Source organism: Myodes glareolus, chromosome 25, assembly GCF_982192425.1.
Source record: "Myodes glareolus chromosome 25, mMyoGla1.1, whole genome shotgun sequence".
NCBI lineage: Eukaryota > Metazoa > Chordata > Mammalia > Rodentia > Cricetidae > Myodes > Myodes glareolus.
This window is the reverse complement of record NC_142050.1, coordinates 45925559-45946429: the sequence shown is the minus strand read 5'-3', so window position 1 is coordinate 45946429 and position 20871 is coordinate 45925559. Positions and strand designations below refer to the sequence as shown.

At 48.0% G+C, this 20871-nt stretch overlaps 2 protein-coding genes across 8 annotated transcripts; one reads left to right on the top strand and one right to left on the bottom strand.

Moving 5' to 3' along the window:
* Positions 1-8231: 8231 nt before the first annotated feature.
* Positions 8232-11367, top strand: Rarres2 (retinoic acid receptor responder 2). Of its 2 annotated transcripts, none has more exons than XM_085683945.1 (6): positions 8232-8380; positions 8818-9018; positions 9210-9314; positions 10739-10834; positions 11010-11131; positions 11263-11367. In XM_085683945.1, exons 2-5 carry the CDS (start codon positions 8839-8841, stop codon positions 11118-11120), a joined length of 492 nt encoding a protein of 163 aa, XP_085540071.1. In that variant the 5' UTR covers positions 8232-8380; positions 8818-8838; the 3' UTR covers positions 11121-11131; positions 11263-11367. The 2 variants fall into 2 exon arrangements, with proteins under 2 accessions (XP_085540071.1, XP_085540070.1); XM_085683944.2 differs by lacking the exon at positions 8232-8380 and adding an exon at positions 8387-8524.
* On the bottom strand, positions 10011-18974 carry Lrrc61 (leucine rich repeat containing 61). Of its 6 annotated transcripts, none has more exons than XM_085683939.2 (3): positions 18802-18965; positions 17286-17432; positions 10011-12803 (listed from the first exon to the last, which is right to left on the bottom strand). In XM_085683939.2, exon 3 carries the CDS (start codon positions 12695-12697, stop codon positions 11918-11920), a length of 780 nt encoding a protein of 259 aa, XP_085540065.2. In that variant the 5' UTR covers positions 12698-12803; positions 17286-17432; positions 18802-18965; the 3' UTR covers positions 10011-11917. The 6 variants fall into 6 exon arrangements, 5 of the variants coding, with proteins under 5 accessions (XP_085540065.2, XP_085540067.2, XP_085540064.2 ...); XM_085683941.2 differs by lacking the exon at positions 18802-18965 and adding an exon at positions 18643-18793; XR_014999990.2 differs by lacking the exon at positions 10011-12803 and adding an exon at positions 16223-16936 and having other exon boundaries at positions 18802-18974.
* Positions 18975-20871: the final 1897 nt, after the last annotated feature.

The following is a 20871-nucleotide window of genomic DNA, read 5'->3' as shown; positions in this document are numbered from 1 at the left end:
CCACGGCCATAACCGCAGGTCAGCTGCCACAGAGCCCCAAGGAGACTCGCCAGCCCCAGAATCCTTGAACTTGTTACAACGATCTGTTAGGTTACAGCAGAGTCCTGGGTGTGCAGAGATGATTTACCTGAGGACATAAGAAAAGGGGACTTTTCCCAGCCCTGATGCTGCATCCACAGGGGATGTGCAGTGTCTCTTTTCCCTTCACTCAGCCCTCATTCTTGTCCTAGCCATATTACATCCCTCTCTCATCCAGACACTTGTAATTGGCCTCTATAAAGAAACATTCCCCTCCAGTCTGCTCCGCACACAAACATCCCAATGGCCTGTGTATAACTGTTTAAAGCTTTTAGAATCACTGTTAAAGTTTAAAAGATGAATTATCCACAGGCTGAGAAGGTTTTGTTTTTTTTAAAAAAAAAACAAAAAAGATAGTTTCCTTTCCTCATAGGCAACCACTATTAGAAGTTTCTTCTTTCAAGAAAGATCCGGCCTGGGCTGTGGGCTCAGTCCGGCAGGAGCAGCCCCGGTGCTTTGAGAGCCTGCCTGAGGACAGGCAAGCCCTGTCTCAGCTCAATCACATTCCTGGCCAGCAAGAGAGAGTGAACTTCTAGCAGACTTCCATTGGAGGAGGGAACCCTCATCTGGTGATGGATGGAGATGGAGGCGGAGAACCACGTTGGAACACTGGACCTAGCTCCCTAGGTCCAAATGAGAGGCAGAAGGAAAGAGAACGTGAGCAAAGAAGGCAAGGGCACAGGAAACCTTCATCCGACGTTGGATGGCGATACAGATGGAGACCCATATTGGAACACCGAACTGAGCACTCCACGGTCCAAATGAGGAGCAGAAGGATGAAGAAAATAAAAAAAGTAATCAGGACTGTGAGGGATGCAAGCACCCACTGATACAAGGGGACTGATATAATGAGAGTTCACCAAGGCCTGTTGGACTGGGACTGAACGAGGACGTGATCCAACCAGATTCTCTGAATGTGGCTGGCCCGGAGCCTTTTTGAAAAGCCATTGACAATGACACTGGGACTTGCTTCCTCTGCATATACTGGATTTTGGCGCTCCAGTCTGTTTGGACTCTCACCTTCCCTGGACCTGGAGGGAGCGGGGAGGAACTTGAACTTCCCACAGGGCAGGAAACCCTGACTGCTCTAGGGGATGGAGAGGGAGGAGGAGAGGGAGTGGGGGGAGTGGGAGGGTGTTGGGAGGAGGGGCTGAAATGGAAACTTTTATAATTTAATAAAAAAGAAAAAAAGAAAAAAAAGAAAGATCCCATACATCAATACATACAGTAGATATATATGATTCATTTTTAGTTTTAAATCACATGATTGATAGCTTTTTGTATTATTTACCATCCAATAAGGCAGCCGGCACCCACATTTGAGTCGCTGGACTGAATGTGGCTAGTGTGACTGGGCTGTTAACAGTTTATTTTTTAAAGATTATAATTGTGTGTCTGGGTTTGTGAGTGTAAGTGCTCTCGAAGGTCAGAGGTCCTGGAACATGGAGTTACAGACAGTTATGCTGCCTGAAACGAATTCTGAGAGCTGAACTCGGGACCTCGGGAAGATCTGCCAACACTCTTAAGTACTGAGTCCTCTCTCGAGTACCAAAAATGCAATGTTTTACCAGCCAGAGAGATGGCTCAGGGGGCAGAGCCCCCTCCCCCCGACCGCTCCGCCCGAGGACCCAAGTTCGATTCCCGGCCTGGCACTGTAAGTAGTTCTGTGACCATCAGTCAGCGCCCCCTGGTGGCCTGCAGAATGACCTACACACGACCTCCCACCATTCCACTGTAGATCCGCGTAGAACTTTACTACTAGAGTAGAAGGTAATAAATAAATAAATAAATAAATATAAAAACAAATAAAAATAAAAAAATCAAAAAAAACCAAAATGAAATGTTTTAAATGTATATTTATAATGCTGAATTGAGATTCTTTTAAGAATCAGTGAATTTACATGGACAGGTAATTTTCAAACTGGCAGCCTTTGCATCAAGGTCAAATCACTTCCAGCTAGAAGAACAGAGAGCACAGGCATCTAAGCACTAGAACTGGAGGGGATGTGGTGTAGTCATTACCCACAGTCATAACAGAGGTTTCGCCATCCTTTCCTGTTGTAGGGAGGCTGTTTGTTTGTTCCCGGTGCTCAGTACCAAAATAATCACACAGAACAAAGAGTATTTGCAATACTCTTTGGCCAATAGCTTAAGCATATTTCTGGCTAACTCATTTCTTAAATTAACCCATCTCCATTAATCTGTATATCGCCACGAGGCTGTGGCTTACTGGGTAAAATTCCAGCATCTGCCTCTGGCGGGGCTTTGTGGCTTCTCTAATACAGGTTAATACAGAGTCATCCATAATAGTCAAGCTTGCAATCATGTTAGGTTTTCTACATATATAGAGATATATTTCAATTAGATAGGTTTTCTTCAAATCTTTCAGAGACCTTCAGAATATGGCATTTAAAATGTTTTAAGAACTTAGGACTTTCCATGACCATGAGACGCATCTGCTCCTGGCAGCACCAAGTTACTTCAAGAGGATGATGGTCATCGAAGAGGCTCCTCATGGAGTTTGTTAGCCATTTGGGTAAGAAATTGCTCTTGCCTAGACTGCTTATGTTATGCTGTGTGAACTAGATATACAGGACCCACAGAGAAATGACTGCTGAACTTGCCTAAAGGTGAGATGATCATTCAGGGTTCCTGCTTCATGAAAGAGTCTGCCAGACACTCTTCAGGACACAGAAGAAAGTGACTGACACACTGCCAATATAGGCAGAACTGTCTGAAATTTCCTGCTTCATAGAAATGTCTGCTGGATACTATGGGCCTGTAGGCTGAAGATGGTTGCCCCAACGTTACAGAAAAACTTTGAGTGACTGTTCAGGCAGCGAGATGTCTCTGTCAATTCTAGAGTTTTGGAAGTTGCTTACAATGCATTTCCTGTTTACTTAGGTAATATTATATCCTTCTGGAGTCTTTGACGGAGTTGAAGCGTAGATAGTTATAGTTTTCCTTAGTTACGATAATAGATAAAGCAGATATATATTGTAACTGTAATTCTTGCTTGATACCTGTTTTGTTGTATGTAATCTTGTTATGTTAAAGTTAAAACCTTCCTTTTTATTTAGACGGAAGAGGGGAAGGGATGTGGGATTCCCTTCTGTATGCTGTGAATACCATTGTTTAATAAAGAAACCATCTGTGGCCTGCATAGGGCAAAATAGAATTAGGTGGGAAAAACTAAACTGAATGCTGGGAGAAAGAAGGCAGAGTTAGTGAGAGGCCATGTAGCCCTGCCAGAGACACACACCAGATGGAATTTTATCTGGTAAGCCAAAGCCACATGGCAATACACAGATTAATAGAAATGGATTAAATTAAGATATAAGAGTTAGCCAAAAATATGCTTTAGCTATTGGCCAAACAGTATGGCAAATAATATGGTTTCTGAGTGATTATTTCGGGGTTGAGCAGCTGGGAACAAACAAGCAGCCGCCTACAACATATTCCCACCACCCTGCTCCCAGCCTTTCCCTCTCATCCTAGGACGGTGTCCCTTGTTCTCATGCCTCTCCACATGCAGGATGCAGCTGCCATCTTTCTCAGCTCAAGTCCCATACTGGAAGTCTTTTCTGGTCACCACTCCCAGGGCATCACTCATCATGGGGCCTTGGGTTGGGAAACATTTGCCACATGTGGGCCTATTGACCCTGGAAACCAAAGCTCTTGGGAAACACAGTTGCCATCTGTGGTGGTTGGTGTTAGTTGCCAGTGTGACACAACCCACAGTCACCTGGGAAGAGCTTCAGTGGTGGACTGTATGTATCAGGTTGGCCTGTGGGCGTGTCTGGGGGATTGTCTTCATTATGAACCGGTGTGACATGGCAGAGCCCACTTTCTGGGTTTGGTTCCTGAGTTATACAGGAATGAGTAGAGAAAGCTACTGAGGAGTGGACATGTTCCCACTGTGTTCTTGACTGTGGGTGTGACTAGCTGCTCCGAGACCCTGCCTGACTACCCCACAGTGATGGACTATCGCCTGGAACCGCACACAGAATGAACCCTCACTCCCTCAAAGTTGCTTTTCTCAGGGTGTTTTAGCACAGCAGCAGAAGCAAAACTGGTCACCATCTCTCATCTCTGCTCACTACAGCTGCAGACTTACATGCCAGTGATGGGTTCTCGGTACTGACGATCTTGCTGGTACCCTCGGAGCACAAGGTATAGGAGCCCTTAGCTCTATATGAAGAATCCTGGCAAGGTGTAAACAACATATGGAGAGATCTTTATGCCCAACTCTACCAGCCAGCCACTTTCCCGAAGTTTCCCATTCCATCCTCAACAACTCAAAGGGATCGTGACCCCATCTTTCAGACAGAGAGACAGTCTGAGACACTGGGAAGCCTGAGTGAGATCCTGTTCCAGGGGCCTGGCTTTGTTAGGACTTAGAACTGCCAATGGCCATAGCAGAGGAGCAGCAGGTGGTGATTAAAGTTCAAGGTTGGCCGGCCGGGAGGCAACTTCTGATGGGTAAACCTCGTTTAGGCCAGTCCATGAGACTACAGAATGTCTTTTGCTTCTGCTGTGACTTTACATGCTTGTTACTGCAATATTCCTCTGGTATCTAGCATGGTGTGAGTGGATGGGGGGAGATCTCCACTGCCTGTAATATAGTGTTTATCTCTTGGAAACATCCCGTTCTACTGGGCATTTTTATCTGTGAATTGCCAAGAAGATGACCCCTGTCTAAGCTGTATTGTCTAAGTCAATAATTATAATGACAACCTATACAGAGTTTTGATGAATAAAAATAAATACAAGGATATGTCTCACAGTCAGGGCCTGTGAGTTTTACCTAAGGAGCTGAATAGATTGTAGCTCAGGTTAATGATTAAGAAAAAACGGTTGAGTCCCAGTAGCCCAGCCATTTTAAATTCTTTCGACCTTAATGTTGGGAGATGTGTTCACAGATCTCAGAGTGCATTATAGCTGAAACAAAGCTTTGAAAATAACAAAGTTAGACTAAGATGGTTTTGTTAAATAACTTTAAAGTGAAAAACCCAAAAGACAATCTAAAGTTTTAGAAAGACACATAGTTGAAGGTCAGGGAACAAGAACAAAGCAGCCCAATCATCACCGGCTGACATACCTTTCTTGCTAGGATTGGTTCATGACCAAAGGTGATGATTAACTCCTTATATCTATTTCTATCCTCAATATCCTGACATAAAAAACTATTAATGAGTGGGTATGTACCCTAAGATTTAAAGTAGCACTGATTCTTTTTCATATATAAAAGTTTAGGTTTGTGATTCCTTTATCAGATTACCTTTCAAGATAAGTAATAAAGTAACTGGCCCTTTCTTTGTAACTGCAAAATGCAATTTACCAGTAAAAGACCTGACTGAGAAGAATGCCTTGCTTGCCCACACGTTAATCTGTAACAAGTTGCTTGGGTATGAATGTATGTGGGTTCTTGGGATAATTTATTTTTCACTTGTAACATGTAAAATGTTTAATCATGTAAGGGATATGGAAAACATGCTGTTTTTACTGTTTGTTTTGTATTCATTGTAATCGTTCACTTGAAAAACAGAATGCAGCCACATTGTAATTCCTATATTGTCTTGTAGTGATATTTTGTTCGTAATCTAACTTTATTTGTTAGATTAGTTAACCTGAAGAAAAGAGTGCAGAGCTAAACCACTAGTTAGCCATAGAGGCCAGACACAAATCTTTAATCCCAGCACTCAGGAGACAAAGGCAGAGGGATCCCTGTGAGTTCAAGGCCACCCTGGGCTACACAAATTTGATCCAGTTTCAAAGAGAAACAGAACCAGGTGGTGGTGGTGGCTCACACCTTTAATCCCAGCACCAGGAAGGTGGGGACAGAAGTGATATGGCTGGGCAGAGAGGGGAATATAAGGCGGAGAAGACGAGGGCTCAGTGCAGTCTGAGGGTTCTGTTGGAGGATGCAGTATGAGGCTTCACAGAGAGAGCATTCAGTCTGAGGATTCGTGGGAACAGGGTTGCCCTTTCAGTCTGAGGCAGAGGTAAGAGCTAGTGGCTGGTTGTTCTGCTTCTCTGATCTTCAGCGTTAACCCCTATATCTGACTCCAGGTCGTGCCATATTGCCTGAAAAACTTTGTTGCTTTGTAAGTATATAAGCTGCAGAAAGAAAGTATACAGTAGAAAGAACACAGAAAGAGAAAGAACATGTGAAGAACAAAGACTAAAGAAGGAAGCTGTCAAGAGTGTGAGTGTCTTTTTCCCGTGGACTCTGTGGATTCCTTTCCAAGCCCTGTGCTGCAGGAGGCTGCCCCGCCCTGGCCCCCAGCAGTACAGAACTGTAACAGTCGGGAGGACAGAGGACTGCATTGCAACAGAACCTCAAGTTTGAAGGGAAGAAAAGATTGGAACCTGGTGCCAGCCAGGAGGAACTGATCGCTCAGAAAGATTTCCCACAGTTCTGGCAACTTATCAGAACATCTTACAAATGTGACTAGAGGAGGCATTGATGGCTCGGTGATGAGTGTGACCTGGGTTGGACTACATGTTGACCAAGACTCCTAAATATGCACGTCCCTCGCAATCTATTTGAAACTGAATTTCATGGACTGAGATGCTCAGTGGTTAAACATTGGATATTCTTTCAGAGTACCGAGGTCTGGTTCCCAACACCCACATGGTGGCTCACAGTCTTGTATAACTCTAGTTCCAGATGATCTGAAACCCTCTTCTTGACTCTGTAAACTATAGGCATGTACATGTGGTATAGAGACATACACATGGGCGAAACATTCATACACAAAAATAACAAAATACCTTTTAAAAATGTAATCTAAACTTTATGTCAATTTCTGGAAGACAGACTTTAGGGTCACTGAAGCTCTTTATCTTCTTCCCAATATGGCCACCTCGAGTAAATCTTTTTTCTGCTTTCACTATTCTTGTCTGTGTAATTGGGGACTTACAGCAGAACCTACTTAATGGGCCTGAGAGGGAACACACTTTGGCCCTCAGGTCTCAGACAACAAACCTAGGGAATGAAAGGGACTGACAATGCTACACAGTCCCAGGCTTTTCCCATTTGCTCAAGGTGCCCAGAAGCTGAGCCAGTGTTTGGACATGTCACTCCTTCCTTTTTGAGTGTCAGCAGACCATTCTGTCCTATGTGAAGGCTCCTAACACCCCAACAGCTCTATGAGACCTTAAGTCATTTCACTTAGGATGGGACCTCAGGAACGACCAGGAAAACTAGCATGTGGCGCCAACAAGAACGACATCCTTGCAGGAGTCTTCCCTGCTCAGGGTGCATGCTGGAAAGAGTTTACTGATAGGAGAGTCTCGGCTAGGGATTTCCAGCACCCTGGAAGGAAAGGGCAGCTCTGGGCAGCTGGGTCTGTAAAATAACCTTCTGGAGCCCAACAGCCCTTCAGCTCCCAGGGGAATGGTCCACCTCGCCAACACAGACCTGGAAAGGCTTCTCAACCTCAAGCAGGAAGCAGTAACATAAGATGTCTGCACTTGCTCAAATCTTTGGCCATCTAGCTGGAGTCGGGGTCAAGGGTCAAATGGCAGTTCAAAGGGAGACACTGGGTAGGTGGAAGCACACCCAGGCTAGCGGGTCTACATGTGGAGACCTGGGGGTGGGTGGAGGGTCCATGGAGTGAGGCTGCAGGCAGGACTGCAGGAGGGAGGGTCCACTTGGAGCCTCTGCAAGGGAGAGACTGACACCAGGCCTACATGAGTGAGAGTGAGTGAGTGAGTGAGTGAGTGAGTGAGTGGTCAGGAAAAAGGCGACAGGAGAGGCCTGCCTGGAGGGAGACGAAGGCAGCTAGCCAGTGACAGCAGTTCTCTCACTGCACATGAGACAAGCTGAAGCAATAAACCTGCTACCTTGGTACCAAAGGAGCCTCAGTTTCCCCACCTGTGGCTTTCTAGTGGAAGATCACCTGTTCAAGCAGGGTTCTTCCAGAAGGCACTCCTTCGGGTGACCAAAGTCATGTGCTGGAAGAATTAGAAAGACACAGAGGAGGGAAGATCTGTCTGATACTAGAGAACCCAGGGCCAGGTTGGGGCAAGGGTGAAAGGACACCCACTCCTGGGCACAGTTGTCTTGATGGCAGCTGCAACCCTGGTGCGGGGAGGGTTAAGCATTTTGCAGTTCCCACCCTCCCTGAGCTGGCATGTCCTCCCACATTTACGTCTTCTGAAAAATATTCAGCCTGCAGCCTGTCTTATTTGGTGCTCCAGGCCCTCCCCTCCCCCTCCTTTGGCCCAATCCAAGAGGAAGGTCAGGGGACTTTGGGAAACGGGAAACTCCAAAACTCCGGACTCTGGGAGAAGGGTCAGTGGGGAAAGGCGGGGCTGTGGGACCAAGAGAGCAGAGAAAAGGGAGATGAGAGGGTGAGAGGGACAGCTTCCAGGGAGCTGCTCCAGGGACCACACAGGGAAAGGCCTTGCTACAGCAGCAAACCTGATATTCTTCAAGGTACCAGAGAGGGGCTGGGGATTTGGGAGATGTGGGGAAGACCCAGAGGAAGGAGAAAATGGCTCAGAAAAGAGGCTATAGTGGTCATAGCCAGCAGGACTACTTGCTGGGGCTGTTGGCAGGGAACTCTAAAACTTTGTGGTCACCAGGGAACAAGGCCTTGCAGAGTGGGAAAGGCTAGTTGGATTAGTAGTGGCAAGGGGCACTTCTGGCCCCAGGAGTAGGTCAGGGGAGAAGGTGCCCTCACCCTCACCCCAGCTCTAAGAGCTGAAGACTACATGCTGTCTTTGCAGCACCAGGGCTGAGGAGGAGCCATGAAGTGCCTGTTCATCTCCCTGGCCCTGTGGCTAGGCCTGGTGGGCATCCACGGGACAGAGCCGGAGCTCAGTGAGACACAGCGCAGGGGCCTGCAGGTGGCCCTGGAGGAGTTCCACAAACACCCACCTGTGCAGTGGGCCTTCCAGGAGACCGGCGTGGACAGCGCTGAGGAAACGGTGAGTCCTGTGACTGGGCAGGGAACGAAGGGCTGAAGCCCTGGAGACCAGTGATATCCAGAAAGCTTTGCTGGGAAAGGCTACCAGGCAGACATCCTCCTAGGCTGTGCCAGATCTAAGTTATGGTGTTTGGGGGAGGAGAAAGACACCCAGGAATTACCTGCTGGCCTTCTTTGTCTGTCTGTCTGTAGATCTTCTCGGCGGGCACCTTTGTGAGGTTGGAATTTAAGCTCCAGCAGACCAGCTGCCACAAGAAGGACTGGAAAAAACCCGAGTGCAAAATCAAGCCAAACGGGGTGAGTGAAAGGGCTCCTTTGATGAGACAGGCTGCCTGGGTAGGAACCGGAGCCCCGAGAGGCTATGCTCATCACTGGGGCTGTCTGCAAGGAAGAGAGAAATCTCTCCATCTGGGGGACCAACCAGGCTAGAGCCAGCTCACCACAGGGGTTCAGTCATCAGCCACCCTGCGGGTGACATTGCTGCTATGGAGCTACCTCTGGGCTGAAGGTGCAGCACTTTGGGTTATGTTTCTTGGTTTCTAACAGCTTTGTGGGGTCACTGAAGGTCTTGGTTCCCTTCATCAGTTAAGGGAAGGGACTGGGTTATACTGGTGATTTACAAGATCTTCGTTCTAGGACCTTTTATTCATATCAGGTCTTAAGGTGGAAATACAAATATGAGGACAAGGTAAAGGCCCTTGCTGGGCAAGCATGAGGACCTAAGCTTGAATCCCAAGCACCCATATGAAAACAGTCGGGCATGGCTATACAAGCCTGTAACTCCTGCACAGTAGTGGGAAGGGACACGAGGATACTCAAGGCTTGTTGGCTACCAGCCTAACTCCAGGTTCAGTGAGAGATTTTATTCCAAGGGAATAAAGCAGAGTGATATAGCAGGATACCCAAACGCCCTTATCTGACATAATACACACACACACACACACACACACACACACACACACACACCAGAGAGAAACAGAGACAGACACCATCTGGAGAAGATTCTTGCCTTTATACATGTTTGCACATTCACACAGGCACTTGTGAATACACCCATGCAGTGTACTCCATATGAGCAGTTCACACACGCATGCTCACACAGGAGTGATCTCTGCGCAGGTACTGCAGTCTGCAGGCAAGGCAGGGTAGCATATACTTGAAATTCCAGCATTAGGGAAATTAAAGCAGGTGAACCACAAGTTCTAGATCAGCCTGGGCTATTTCTTAAAGTAGTGTCCAACTGTCCAAAGACGAGAACTTCTAAGAATCTCCCATCCCAGGGTAAGCTGCATGTCTATCTGGCTTGCATATCCCCCCCCCCCTGCTCCTTGGATTAGTTATATCTCTGTTGCTGTGATAAAACACCATGACCAAAACCAACTAATAGTAGGAAAGGTTTGTCTCATGGTTCCAGGGGCATAAAAGTCCATCATGGCAGGGAGACATGGCCACCAGCAGGCACGGCAGCCAGAGCAAAAAGCTGAGAGAATCTCTAGCAAGCAGGAAGCAGAAAGAGTGAATTGGGAGTGGTATAAGGCTTTAAACTCTCAAAGTCTGTCCCAGTGACATACTTCCTCCATCAAAGTCAAACCTAAACCTTCCTCCAACTGGAGACCAAGTATTCAAATCCATCCACTCTAGGGATACCAAGCAGGCCAGTCCCCACCCTGAAACTCAGGCTCCCTCACTCCCTTTTCCTTCTCTCATACTCTCCTCCCCAGAGAAAGCGGAAATGCCTGGCCTGCATCAAACTGGACCCCAAGGGTAAAGTTCTGGGCCGGATGGTCCACTGTCCAACACTGAGGCAAGGGCCTCAGGTAAGAAGGGTCAGAGGTTAGGGAGAGGGCTGGAGACGGACCACATGTGGGCCTGTGTGATTAGTACCGGGAGCGGGAAAGGAGAGTGGGGCAGGGGGTGGCTGGGACCTTCCCCTGGGTTTGCGGTGGTGCCTCTCCTCCCAGGCACGGCTACAGCAGACACTGGTTCTAACAGGAATCTCAGGAGTCCCAGTGCAGTAAGGTAGCGCAGAGTGGCGAGGACCCCCGCAGCAACTACTTCTTCCCTGGACAGTTTGCCTTCTCCAGGGCCCTGAGACCCAAATAAGCCCTGGACAGGTAGGTTATTGGGAGGGGAGAGAGAGCCCTTGGCATGAAAACTGGGCTATGGGTTTTGTGTGAAACTTGAAAGAAAGCTAGTATCAAGTCAAAACAACCTCCCTCACTCTCATCTGGTCCCCCTTCTCCAGAACTCCGCCTTCCTGCACGGCCGTGGCAAAACCCAGTGGAAGGACACCAGCTCCCAAAGATTTCATACTCCAAGCTAATAAAATTTACGGTCTGTTCCTTCCCAACCATGTGTTTGTTCTTCCCTCAGTTCAACCTGTACATACAAGAAAAGCTTAAAGATGTGTGTGCCCACTCTTCCTTCCTGGCACCAGGAAGGGGCAGGGAGGGTGACTGCAGGGATCTCCTACAAGACCAAAGCAGAGGTATGGAAGGCCACACTTTTGCTGAGGAAGAGACCAGAAATGGCACAAATGAGCAGAGAACTGTTTAGTAAGAGTTAGCAGGTGGCAAGTAACATTACCCACAAAGCCTCAGGCTTGGCACTAGTGAGAGCCCATGATCGGCATGCCCTGGGCCTAACTGCAATATTTGCCAGAGAGTGAGGAAATCTCTGATACCTGTTAGAGGCCACCCACAAAGCATGCCCCTGCTTGGGTGGAAGGAGGGCAGGAAGTGTCCTTAGGGAGATGAAGGGTAGGAGTTAGGATGCTCTCAAGAAAGGGATAAATGAGTTTGCAGGGTCAGTGACCAGAGAAAACCAGAGGCAAGGGCTTGGGGCAGGAAAGGGACGCAGGCACCAGCACTACGCTGAGAACACCTGGCTAGGAGGCACGTTCAGAAGACAAAGGAAGAGGTGGTTTCTGCGGGGTTCAGAGCCTGCTGGGCCTGGGCCAAAATATCACTGGCCTGGCGGTCCAGATCAAGGCATTCCTGCAGTGTGTCCTGAAACTGCCGACAGGCCTCTTCCAGAATGGTGCTGCTCCGTATGGGTGACGATTCCCAGTAGCCAGGTTCCACCCAGGGCTGGGCCTCGATGGCTCTGGGGCCTGGGCTGGAGCTGGGGCGCAAGGAGCTGTCCAGGTCTCGGCATAACTGGTATAGCTCACTGCCCTGCCCACTCACACGTTCCCCGTCTATGACTCTGAGGCCAGGCAGCAGCTCTTGAACCACAGCCCAGTAGGAAGGACTGGCACACAGCGGGTTGCTGAGCCGGGCCAAAGGGTCCCGGAGTCTTAGGTGCTCCAGGCCCTGTAGCCCAGCCAGACACTGCAGTTGGCCAGGAGAGGCCAGCAGGTTGCCAGCAACATTGAGGCTCTGCAGGTTTTCACAGGCCGCCAGTGGCTCCAGCCCTGTCAGCCGATTGTTGGAGACATTGAGCACAGCCAGCTGGCGCAGGGATGCTAGTGGGCCCAGGTGGGTAAGTGCGTTCCCCGATAGGTCAAGCCATTCAAGGCTCAGGCATTCCCCCAAACAGCCTAGGTCCACCAGCCCTAAACCCCGAAGTTTTAGCAATAGGATGGAATCAAGGGCAAACTCTCCAGAGCGCGACTTCAGCAGCTGGGGTGTGATGCTCAGCACCTCAGCCTCTCCTGGCTTCTCTCCAGGAGGCTCCATGATACTGACGGTTTAGATGGCCGGGCCCTGGCGGTGCTGGTATAGTTACAGGGATGTGGTATCTCTGGGGATCAGCCGGTTGCTCTCCCTCATCTCTGCCTGGGTCCTAGAGAGAGACAAACAGTCAGGTCAGCCTCTCCTGAGCATCTGTGTCCTGTGCCGCAGGGAACAGCAGGATGCCAGGCAGAGGGCATCAAGTGCTTGTGCTCACAGAAATCAGTGTTAAAACGTGCAGGTCTGTCCCTTCCAGAGAGAGACAGAGAGGAAACATAAACCTGTTTTCTGCTCAGAGGGCTGGAAGTGGAGGTGGATAACAGCCTAGGCAACTCTGTGCTATCTGTATGACGGAGAACACGCCAGATCCTCCCCTGGGACCTTAGGATGATGCATGTAGTCTATCTATAGAACTCATCTTTATGGAAGAGGTGACATACACTTTGAGAAGAGTTTCAGGGTAATTATGCCCTAAACGCTACTGTGCACATGGGACTGTTACACCAGGAAATTTTTCCCAAAGTGTACTGTACATAAAAATGCCTAAAATAAACTGCCCAGTGTCAGACTTTAGAGGTTTGAACCAATAGCCAGCTATTGAGTCACGTTAAACCAGACTTTCTTCTTGCCTCACATGGATAGACACTCTCTGGTCATGGTGTTTGCAGAGGTCCCCACAACGCCAGACCCATCGGCCTTGATTCCTGGAGCTAATGGTCAAGAGTCAGCAAGGCCTGAGATCAGCTACACACCAGGACAGGACACAGCCCCAGGGAAGTGGCTTTGGCCTACTCCGCTGGTCACATCCACACTACTTGAATCTTAGGACCTGGATAGCCAGTTTGGCTCTGATCTGGACTTCAAATAAAAATACTGGTACTTGACTTTTCTAGTAACTATTATGATATATTCCTTTTCCTTTTTGAAAAGTTAACTTTTTTAATTGACCGGTTGGTTTGTTGATCTTTTGAGACAGGCTCTCCCTCATGTAACCCAAGTTGGCTTTGAATTCTTAATCCTCCTGCTCTCTTCCATCCCACCCACCCGACAACTAGGATCACAGATTTACACCACCACTTCTGGCTTAGATCTTTTAAAAATAGACAGCAGGTAATTACCACCTTCCAGGCATGCAGACTCAATGAGAATGCATAACTTCTTTCATTCACTCAAAAATGCTATTTCCATTTCCCCAATGTTATCACTGAAATTAAGATGGTATCCAGAATATGTAGACCAACTTGTACCTCCAGCTAGAGCTGTAAGGCCTGAGAGGTAGGAAGGCATTTGTCCTAGGTACAGAAGAAACTGAACTCAAGGGGGGTAGGACAGGGTGGAGCCTAACAGAGAAGCTACAGTGAGCTGGTTTCACACTGTTGCTCCAACTCGAGGCCACCCCCATCCCACTCTCCCCAGCTCCCCAACAGTCTTTGCTTCAGCATCACTTCCCAGCTCAGCACAATGGCAATGCTCACTGTGTGCTGGTATGTCATCACAGCCTGTGTGTTGGTATGTCATCACAGCCTAAAAGCGCAAGCATGTCATCAGAGGCTGTGGGACAGTGAGCCCATGCGTGTGTGACAACAATGTAAGGAGGAGTCTGCCCGTAGGGGAGGGACGATGCTGATGCTGCCCACACAGGATAAAAGTTCACTCGGACAGAAAATCAAAAGCAGGCCTCATTCCAAATTCTATTCCCCAACTGCAGACTTTGGCTGGACCCAGGCTCAGGAGTCTAAGCTAGATGGGTAGTTACACCTGCAAAACACATCAGGACGCTGCCAATGCCAATGCTGCTAGAGCCTGTAGGTGCAAGGTACTGGTGACTCCCAAGACCAAGTTCACATGATCAGTACCACTTAGTACCCCTCCTCCAAGGAAGGCAGGCTCAGCGCACCAGTCATCAGCGACTGCTACTCACTGGCAGTGTCTTTCTTCAAAGAGCTCCTCACAAATGGGTCACAGAGTTAAGAATGGGTCCTCTCAACAGTACACCTGAGGAGGGCGTTCTTAGGATATCCGTTCCTCTGTCAGCTCTTTAGCCTGGTACACTCTGGCCTGCTGGGCTGTGGACTCTCTGAAGGGCTTAGAGGACAGAGACTGCAAGGCTGGGCTACACGGCTGCTCTGTGATGCTGTTTCCCAGGACTGTGCGTGAAGCTCACTAGGGTTACATATGCCATCCTGGCTGTCCCTGACTGCTGTAGGGGAAGGCAGGGTCAAAGCCAAGTGTACCCAGTACCAACTGTGCCAACGTCTCCTGTCCCCTCAGGGGTGGGACATCTGGGTATCAGGCATCCCGCTAGAGCAGGATCAGCAGACAAGACCTGGTAGACGAGCTACTCAGTCTGACATGGAACACAGGAGATACAGCAGGCATTAAGTCAATGCAAACAAAATTTCTCTCATGTTTGAAATGGGCTTTGGGGTTGTGTTGTACAGGTCTGAGGAATTGTGGGGCAGAATCCAAACTCTGAGCTCCTTCCTTTATGATAAGACGTTTCAAGCAAGGAGGCTCCTAAAGACTTGGTCCAGGCCCTGACTCCTTCCTCAGGCCAGGACACAGGAGCTTCGGCATATGCTTTTTTTCTTTTCTGGTTTTTTTTTTTTTTTTTTTTTTTTTGGTGTTTTGAAGCAGGGTTTCTTTGTGTGACAGTCTTGGCTGGCCTTGAACTCAGAGATGCACAGGCCTCCTGAGTGCTAGGGTTAAAGGTGTGCACCCAGCCTGTCATATACTTCTTAAGGTGCCAGATGGACTGTGTTGGTTTGAATGATAACGGCCCCCATAGGCTCATAGGGGGTAGCCCTATTTGGTATGGCCTTGTTGGGGGAAGTGTGTCACTGGGCGTGTGCTTTGAGGTTTGAGATGCTCAAGCCAGACCCAGTATCCCTCTCACTCTTCCTGCTGCCTGCCCACCCAGATGTAGGACTCTTGGCTCCTTCTCCAGCACTAGTCTGCTTTCCTGCCACCATGCCTCCTGCTGTGATGACAACGGGACAGAACCTCTGAACCTGAAGTCAGCCCCAATGACATGCTTTCCATTATAAGAGCTGTCGTGGTCATGGTGTCTCTTCAGTATTAGTAATCCTGACTAAGGCATGGCCATGAGGATATCAGCTTGCCCTGTCTCCACATCTTCCCTGAAGTGGTTCACCTCCAACCTGTCAGGACCAGTCACCGGGGGAGCTGAAGGAAGGGCTGGACAGTTAGGTTAGGGAGGTCTGACCGGCAGTGAGCAGCGAAGGCTCAGGAGCCTCCGTCTGGCTTACCCTGCCCAGGTGGCCCAGCACTTCACCTGGAAAGCAGTGGGGCAAAGACTAGATTTCTCCAAAGAACATGTTTTCCTCTTCCCAATGGAGGCACTTGAGACAAGGGTACCTTCCCCCTGCTTCTCCAGGAAAACATGCCAATGGCCTTGGGCTTGTCCCATAAAACTCAGCCAGCTGCCAGCGAATGAAGGTCCCTGAGAGGGGACACTTGTGGAAGAACTGGGGAAACTGAGTGCAAAAGATCACCCACAGCCCAAAACTGTTCTTTTTTATTTTTGTATTTATTTATTTAGGTTTTCCAAACAGTAGCTTTGGAGCCTGTCCTGAAACTCACTCTGTAGCCCAGGCTGGCCTTGAACTCACACAGATCTGCCTGCCTCTGCCTCTTGAGTGCTGGCTTTAAAGGCATGTGCCACCACGACCTGGCCAAAGCTATTCTTGAATGCCAGAAGTGAGAAAATTTACCTCAGCTCTTATTTTATTACTGAAGAACCTGCAACCCAGACTACTAGTCCAAGTCTCCAGATGTTGTCAATGAAGACAGCACAAGGCAATAAATCTAGCAACAGTGCCAACAAAAGTCTTGAAAAGGAAAAAAAAATTGCTTGTCAAAGCTGTAGCATAGAGTTCATCACAAAACCTCCGCCCACAGACCTGTGAATCACTGGGGCACAAATCCCATTCTGTTTCCAATTCCTGGTCCTATGTAGGTATTTTTTTAAAAAAATGCATGAAACACTATGGCCCTCAAGACACACATATGGGCAGCGGGAATGTCAGCACACGCCTGTAGCTGTAGCTGTGACGGAATAAAGCTCCTGACACAATACTCCATGGCTGACAACTCCTTACAGAACCCAAGCTGTTCGCGTGAGCAACTCCATAGATCTTTAGTCTGAAGCACCTCCGGGGAAGTCACCTTGACTCATAATGGCTACTTCACTTTTTCATGCTTGAAATCACAGCATGCCTGTACCTGGAGCATTTGGGGGGCAAAGGAGAAGATCTCAGTTATAGGCTGACCTGGACTAAGTATTTTTAAGAAAGGGGCACAATTTAATGGCAGATAGTTGTCTGGTATATGCAATGTCCTGGGTTCAATCTTCAGCACCAATAAATAAATAAATAAATAAATAAGAAAGTACAAGAGTAGCTGTCTGGTTGATAAGCTAAAGAAAACTCAGAAATGACCTGGAAATATTAGATATTAGCTTCAGACCTCTCACCGGGCATGTACAAGTCCCTGGGAAGAGGAAGAAGAAGAAAGAAGAAGAAAGGAGGAGGAAGAGGGACAAAGAGGCTCCCTGATAATCCTATTTACTCACAAAGGTCTGCCCAGACTAACTGAGTTTGTGGTTCTTTTTGAGCAAATCTTTGGGCATGTCTTCACTGAAAATGACAAGTAGAGAGTGGTTGCCTGGATACAGCTGACAATATGGAGGAGACAGAGGATGAACAGACACCAAGGATGACTGAAACACAAAAAGAGAAACAGAAAGTTTAAAAAGAGATTATAGGGAAACCAAGGGAAGAGAATTTCTAGAAAGATGGGTTCAGTAATCGATGACGGGGCCTGGACACTGCCGTGAGAAGAGGTGAGGACAGCCACCTGCCAGTTTTAGAGGGGGACCCATTCCAAGGTCTCCTCGGACATCAAAGGCCACTGTGGAGAACCCACACATCCTCCTCCACACTTAAAAACCTCTGTACCACCAGTGAAGTTGAGAACGTTCCATTGCTTCGGACTCAAGAGAAAAGTCTGTATATGTTTGGAATACTTGTTTCTGAAAAATTCAATCCCAGTAGTTTGAAAATTCAATCCCAGTGGTTATAGAACTTATGGACAAAACACCTTTGGCAGGTTCACTGGAGTGATGGGTATACTCAGAACGCTTGAGAAGCAGAGGGAGGGGGAAGGTTCACTGGAGAACAGGTGCCTAGGAAAAGGGAAATGATATCTACCGGGAAGAGGTGAGCCACTTGGGAAAGGTTTGGGGTGCATGGAGACACAAGGAATCGTCCTTCTTCTGACAGAATGGGTCTGTAGGCAGGCAAATCAATGAAGGGCTGGTGGATGGGGACCTGAAAAAGTGTATTGTCCAGAGTCTATCAATGCCCCAGGGAAGCCACATAATCGTGAAACCTACATCCTACAGATGGACAATCTTCTGGCATCGTTCACCTGGACTAGGAGATGTCTCAGCTCATACGATGTGTTGTCGGATTAGATCATGGTGTCCTCTTTATTATTTTGCCAATCGTTCCCAGGAGCATGCTCAGAAGGAACCTTGCCTCCTAATTCTACCCCGTTGCACTCCACAAGCCATGTTCACCCTGGGCATTCCACTTGTCTGCCTCGTCTCTCTGACCTTTCTACACCAGCAGAAGGACGTGCTATGGTCTCCCATGCCACCCGAGGCTTTAGTCATTTGCTGAGAGATGCTTTAAATAACACTCAACCATCTTTTGAGCTCATACTAGCAAAAAGTGACCAAAAAAAAAAAAAAAACCAACAATCAAACAAACAACCACTGATAGTTCACTACTGGAAGACAACGCCTCCCAGCTTCCCACTACCGAAGTCATTTCCACCCATTTCTGCCCTTCTAAGAGACGGCACCCCATCTTCCTCTGTAGGCATTTTTGCCATCTGCATACGTGGGTGACAAAACGTTCCCTCACCGTGAATAAAAGTGAGACCCAGCCTTTCTTTCCGCCTTTCTCTCTCTCTCCAGCTGCTCTTTTTAAATAATCTACGACACGAGCAGAACACTGGTCGCTACGTATACCCAGCTGCTGTGACCGTGGGCTAGGGCGCCTGGCGACCGCGGCTGCACCCACCTCACGGGACCGTTACCGGTTAAGGCGGTTCCGTCAGTAACTAATCAGGGCAGTTCCTGGCGTTGAGGGGCTGACCACTAATAGCTGGCGGTTCCGGAAGGATCCAGCCTCCCGGGGCACGCGAAGAGCGCAGCGCTACTACGCTTCCGGCGCAGGTCCAGCCCATTCCGGAAGCTGCGATGGCCGGAAGGGGCGGGGATCCGTGGTGGTTTAGACTGGTGGGTTTGTCTGGCCGGGTGTGCAATTACGCAGATATTCGACCAGAGATAATCCCGGTTCTTTGGGTTGGAAGCCACGGGCAGTGTTGCCGGGGGATTTTGCTCCTGTTAGTTTGGTCACCAGTACACGTAGCGGTGCGGCGTTAGGTCCTTAACGGATACGTGTTCGGTGACGCACTGTGCCAGGCTGCAGTCATTTTCTAATGCATTAAATGGTACCCGGTGCGTGCTCCCCACCCTGCCCGTGGTGATGCGGTCATGCTCGCCGCTTTGCACTGCCGACCAAAAGGGAAACACAGTGACAAGAAGGACCCCTTGCACTCAGGGACGTCACCAGCGCAAACTGCCACCTTTGCAAATGACCTTGTCCAAGAAGTCACCGTAACTGGACGCAGGGGAGAATACCTTTCTCCTACTTTGAATTCACAGGCCACTTAAGAGATTTATACATTGGAAGGCAAACTCGATCAGGGGCTAAGATTTTCCGTCTCCTACAGCTTCCCCTGCCCTCAGACAAAGCAATTCCAGGTCAATCCACTCCTCTTTGCCTGGGCAAAGTATAGGCACAGTTTTGCTAACGTTATTATTATTATTGCACGCTATTACAGTTTTATGTTATTTGAACCTCCCTGATGGATCATCCTGATTCCATCTTAAGAAGCCATCTTGTTACAAGATCAAAATAAGTTCATTCCTGTTTTCTGTAAAACTTAAGTTTGACCGTGTCTTGACCTATTTTCTGGAATTTAACATGTTCCACACTTTATACCTGATAAGCTAAGATGTTCAGCCTGATAATTTTGAGCTGTTCTGCAAGTTCCAAAGTCCTTGGAAACCCCCTAGCCTTGCAGTTTGGGGCTATAGGAAAAAAAAAAAACAACTCATTTTTCCTGTGTTCAGGGTTATTCTCTCAAACCTTGCTTTAGGGAAATAGCCCTGTCTGACAGAAAATAAAGCTTGCTTAATTCAACCAGAGAATTTGGGTTGTTGGTCTTTACTCTTGTTCAATGGGATCAGCACATGCTTCAGAAACAGGAGTGTTCATTTCTCCATTCTACATCACACAGCATGTTAAAGTAAGAAATGTTAAGGGAAAATTACCAAAGAGACCTCTTAAACCAGGCAGTGGTGGCACACGCCTTTAATCCCAGTACTAGCATCTGGAGGTAGAGACAGGTGGATCTCTGTGAATTCAAGGCCAGCCTGGTCTACAGAGCAAATTCCAGAACAGCCAGGGTCATTACAAAGAGAAACCCTGCCTCAAAATATCACAAAACAAAATCCCTCTTAAGACAGGAAGGAAAACTATTCAAAAGGGAACTACTGTCTGGGAATTAAGATTTCCATGGTAGAGCACTTTCTCATGTGAGGCCCTGGCTTCCATCTTTATACCACCATGACAGTCAGTGTTGTAGGGGAGAGAGGGCACACTCAACTCCTAACAGTGAGGATGATGGGAGATTTATAGCCCATAAGCAGGAATGGAGTGTGTGCATAGAAAATGACCTAGTGATTTGGACTGCAAAAATATGCTCTCAAACATATTTAGACATTTATTTTTCTGGCATCATCAACCCATTCTCTCATGCTTTAAATATTTTGACATTTTGCTTTTGATAATTAAATCTTTAGCCCTGCCCCCTTAAACTGTGTTTGTTTATGGTTTGTCTTTTTCCCATTTAGAAGCCCAGTTCCCCAGTCTCTGTTTTCCTGCTGATTTGTTCTGGCTCCTTCTTCTGTGTTCTTAGTTTCTCTGGTCTGTTCTTACAGCCATCTGTTCTGTTCTGTTCTAGTTGTCTGTCCCTACAGAAATACCTATCTGGTTCTTTTTACAGTGTAAACTAGGTCTGAT

What these genes read in the sequence shown, in the direction of transcription:
- Rarres2 (XM_085683945.1), top strand. Translation starts at nt 8,839, where the DNA reads ATGAAGTGCCTGTTCATCTCCCTGGCCCTGTGGCTAGGCCTGGTGGGC. An exon ending in TGGACAGCGCTGAGGAAACG is followed by an intron (nt 9,019 to 9,209) that starts GTGAGTCCTGTG and finishes GTCTGTCTGTAG; the next exon opens with ATCTTCTCGGCGGGCACCTT. An exon ending in CACTGAGGCAAGGGCCTCAG is followed by an intron (nt 10,835 to 11,009) that starts GTAAGAAGGGTC and finishes TGGTTCTAACAG; the next exon opens with GAATCTCAGGAGTCCCAGTG.
- Lrrc61 (XM_085683939.2), bottom strand. Translation starts at nt 12,697, where the DNA reads ATGGAGCCTCCTGGAGAGAAGCCAGGAGAGGCTGAGGTGCTGAGCATC.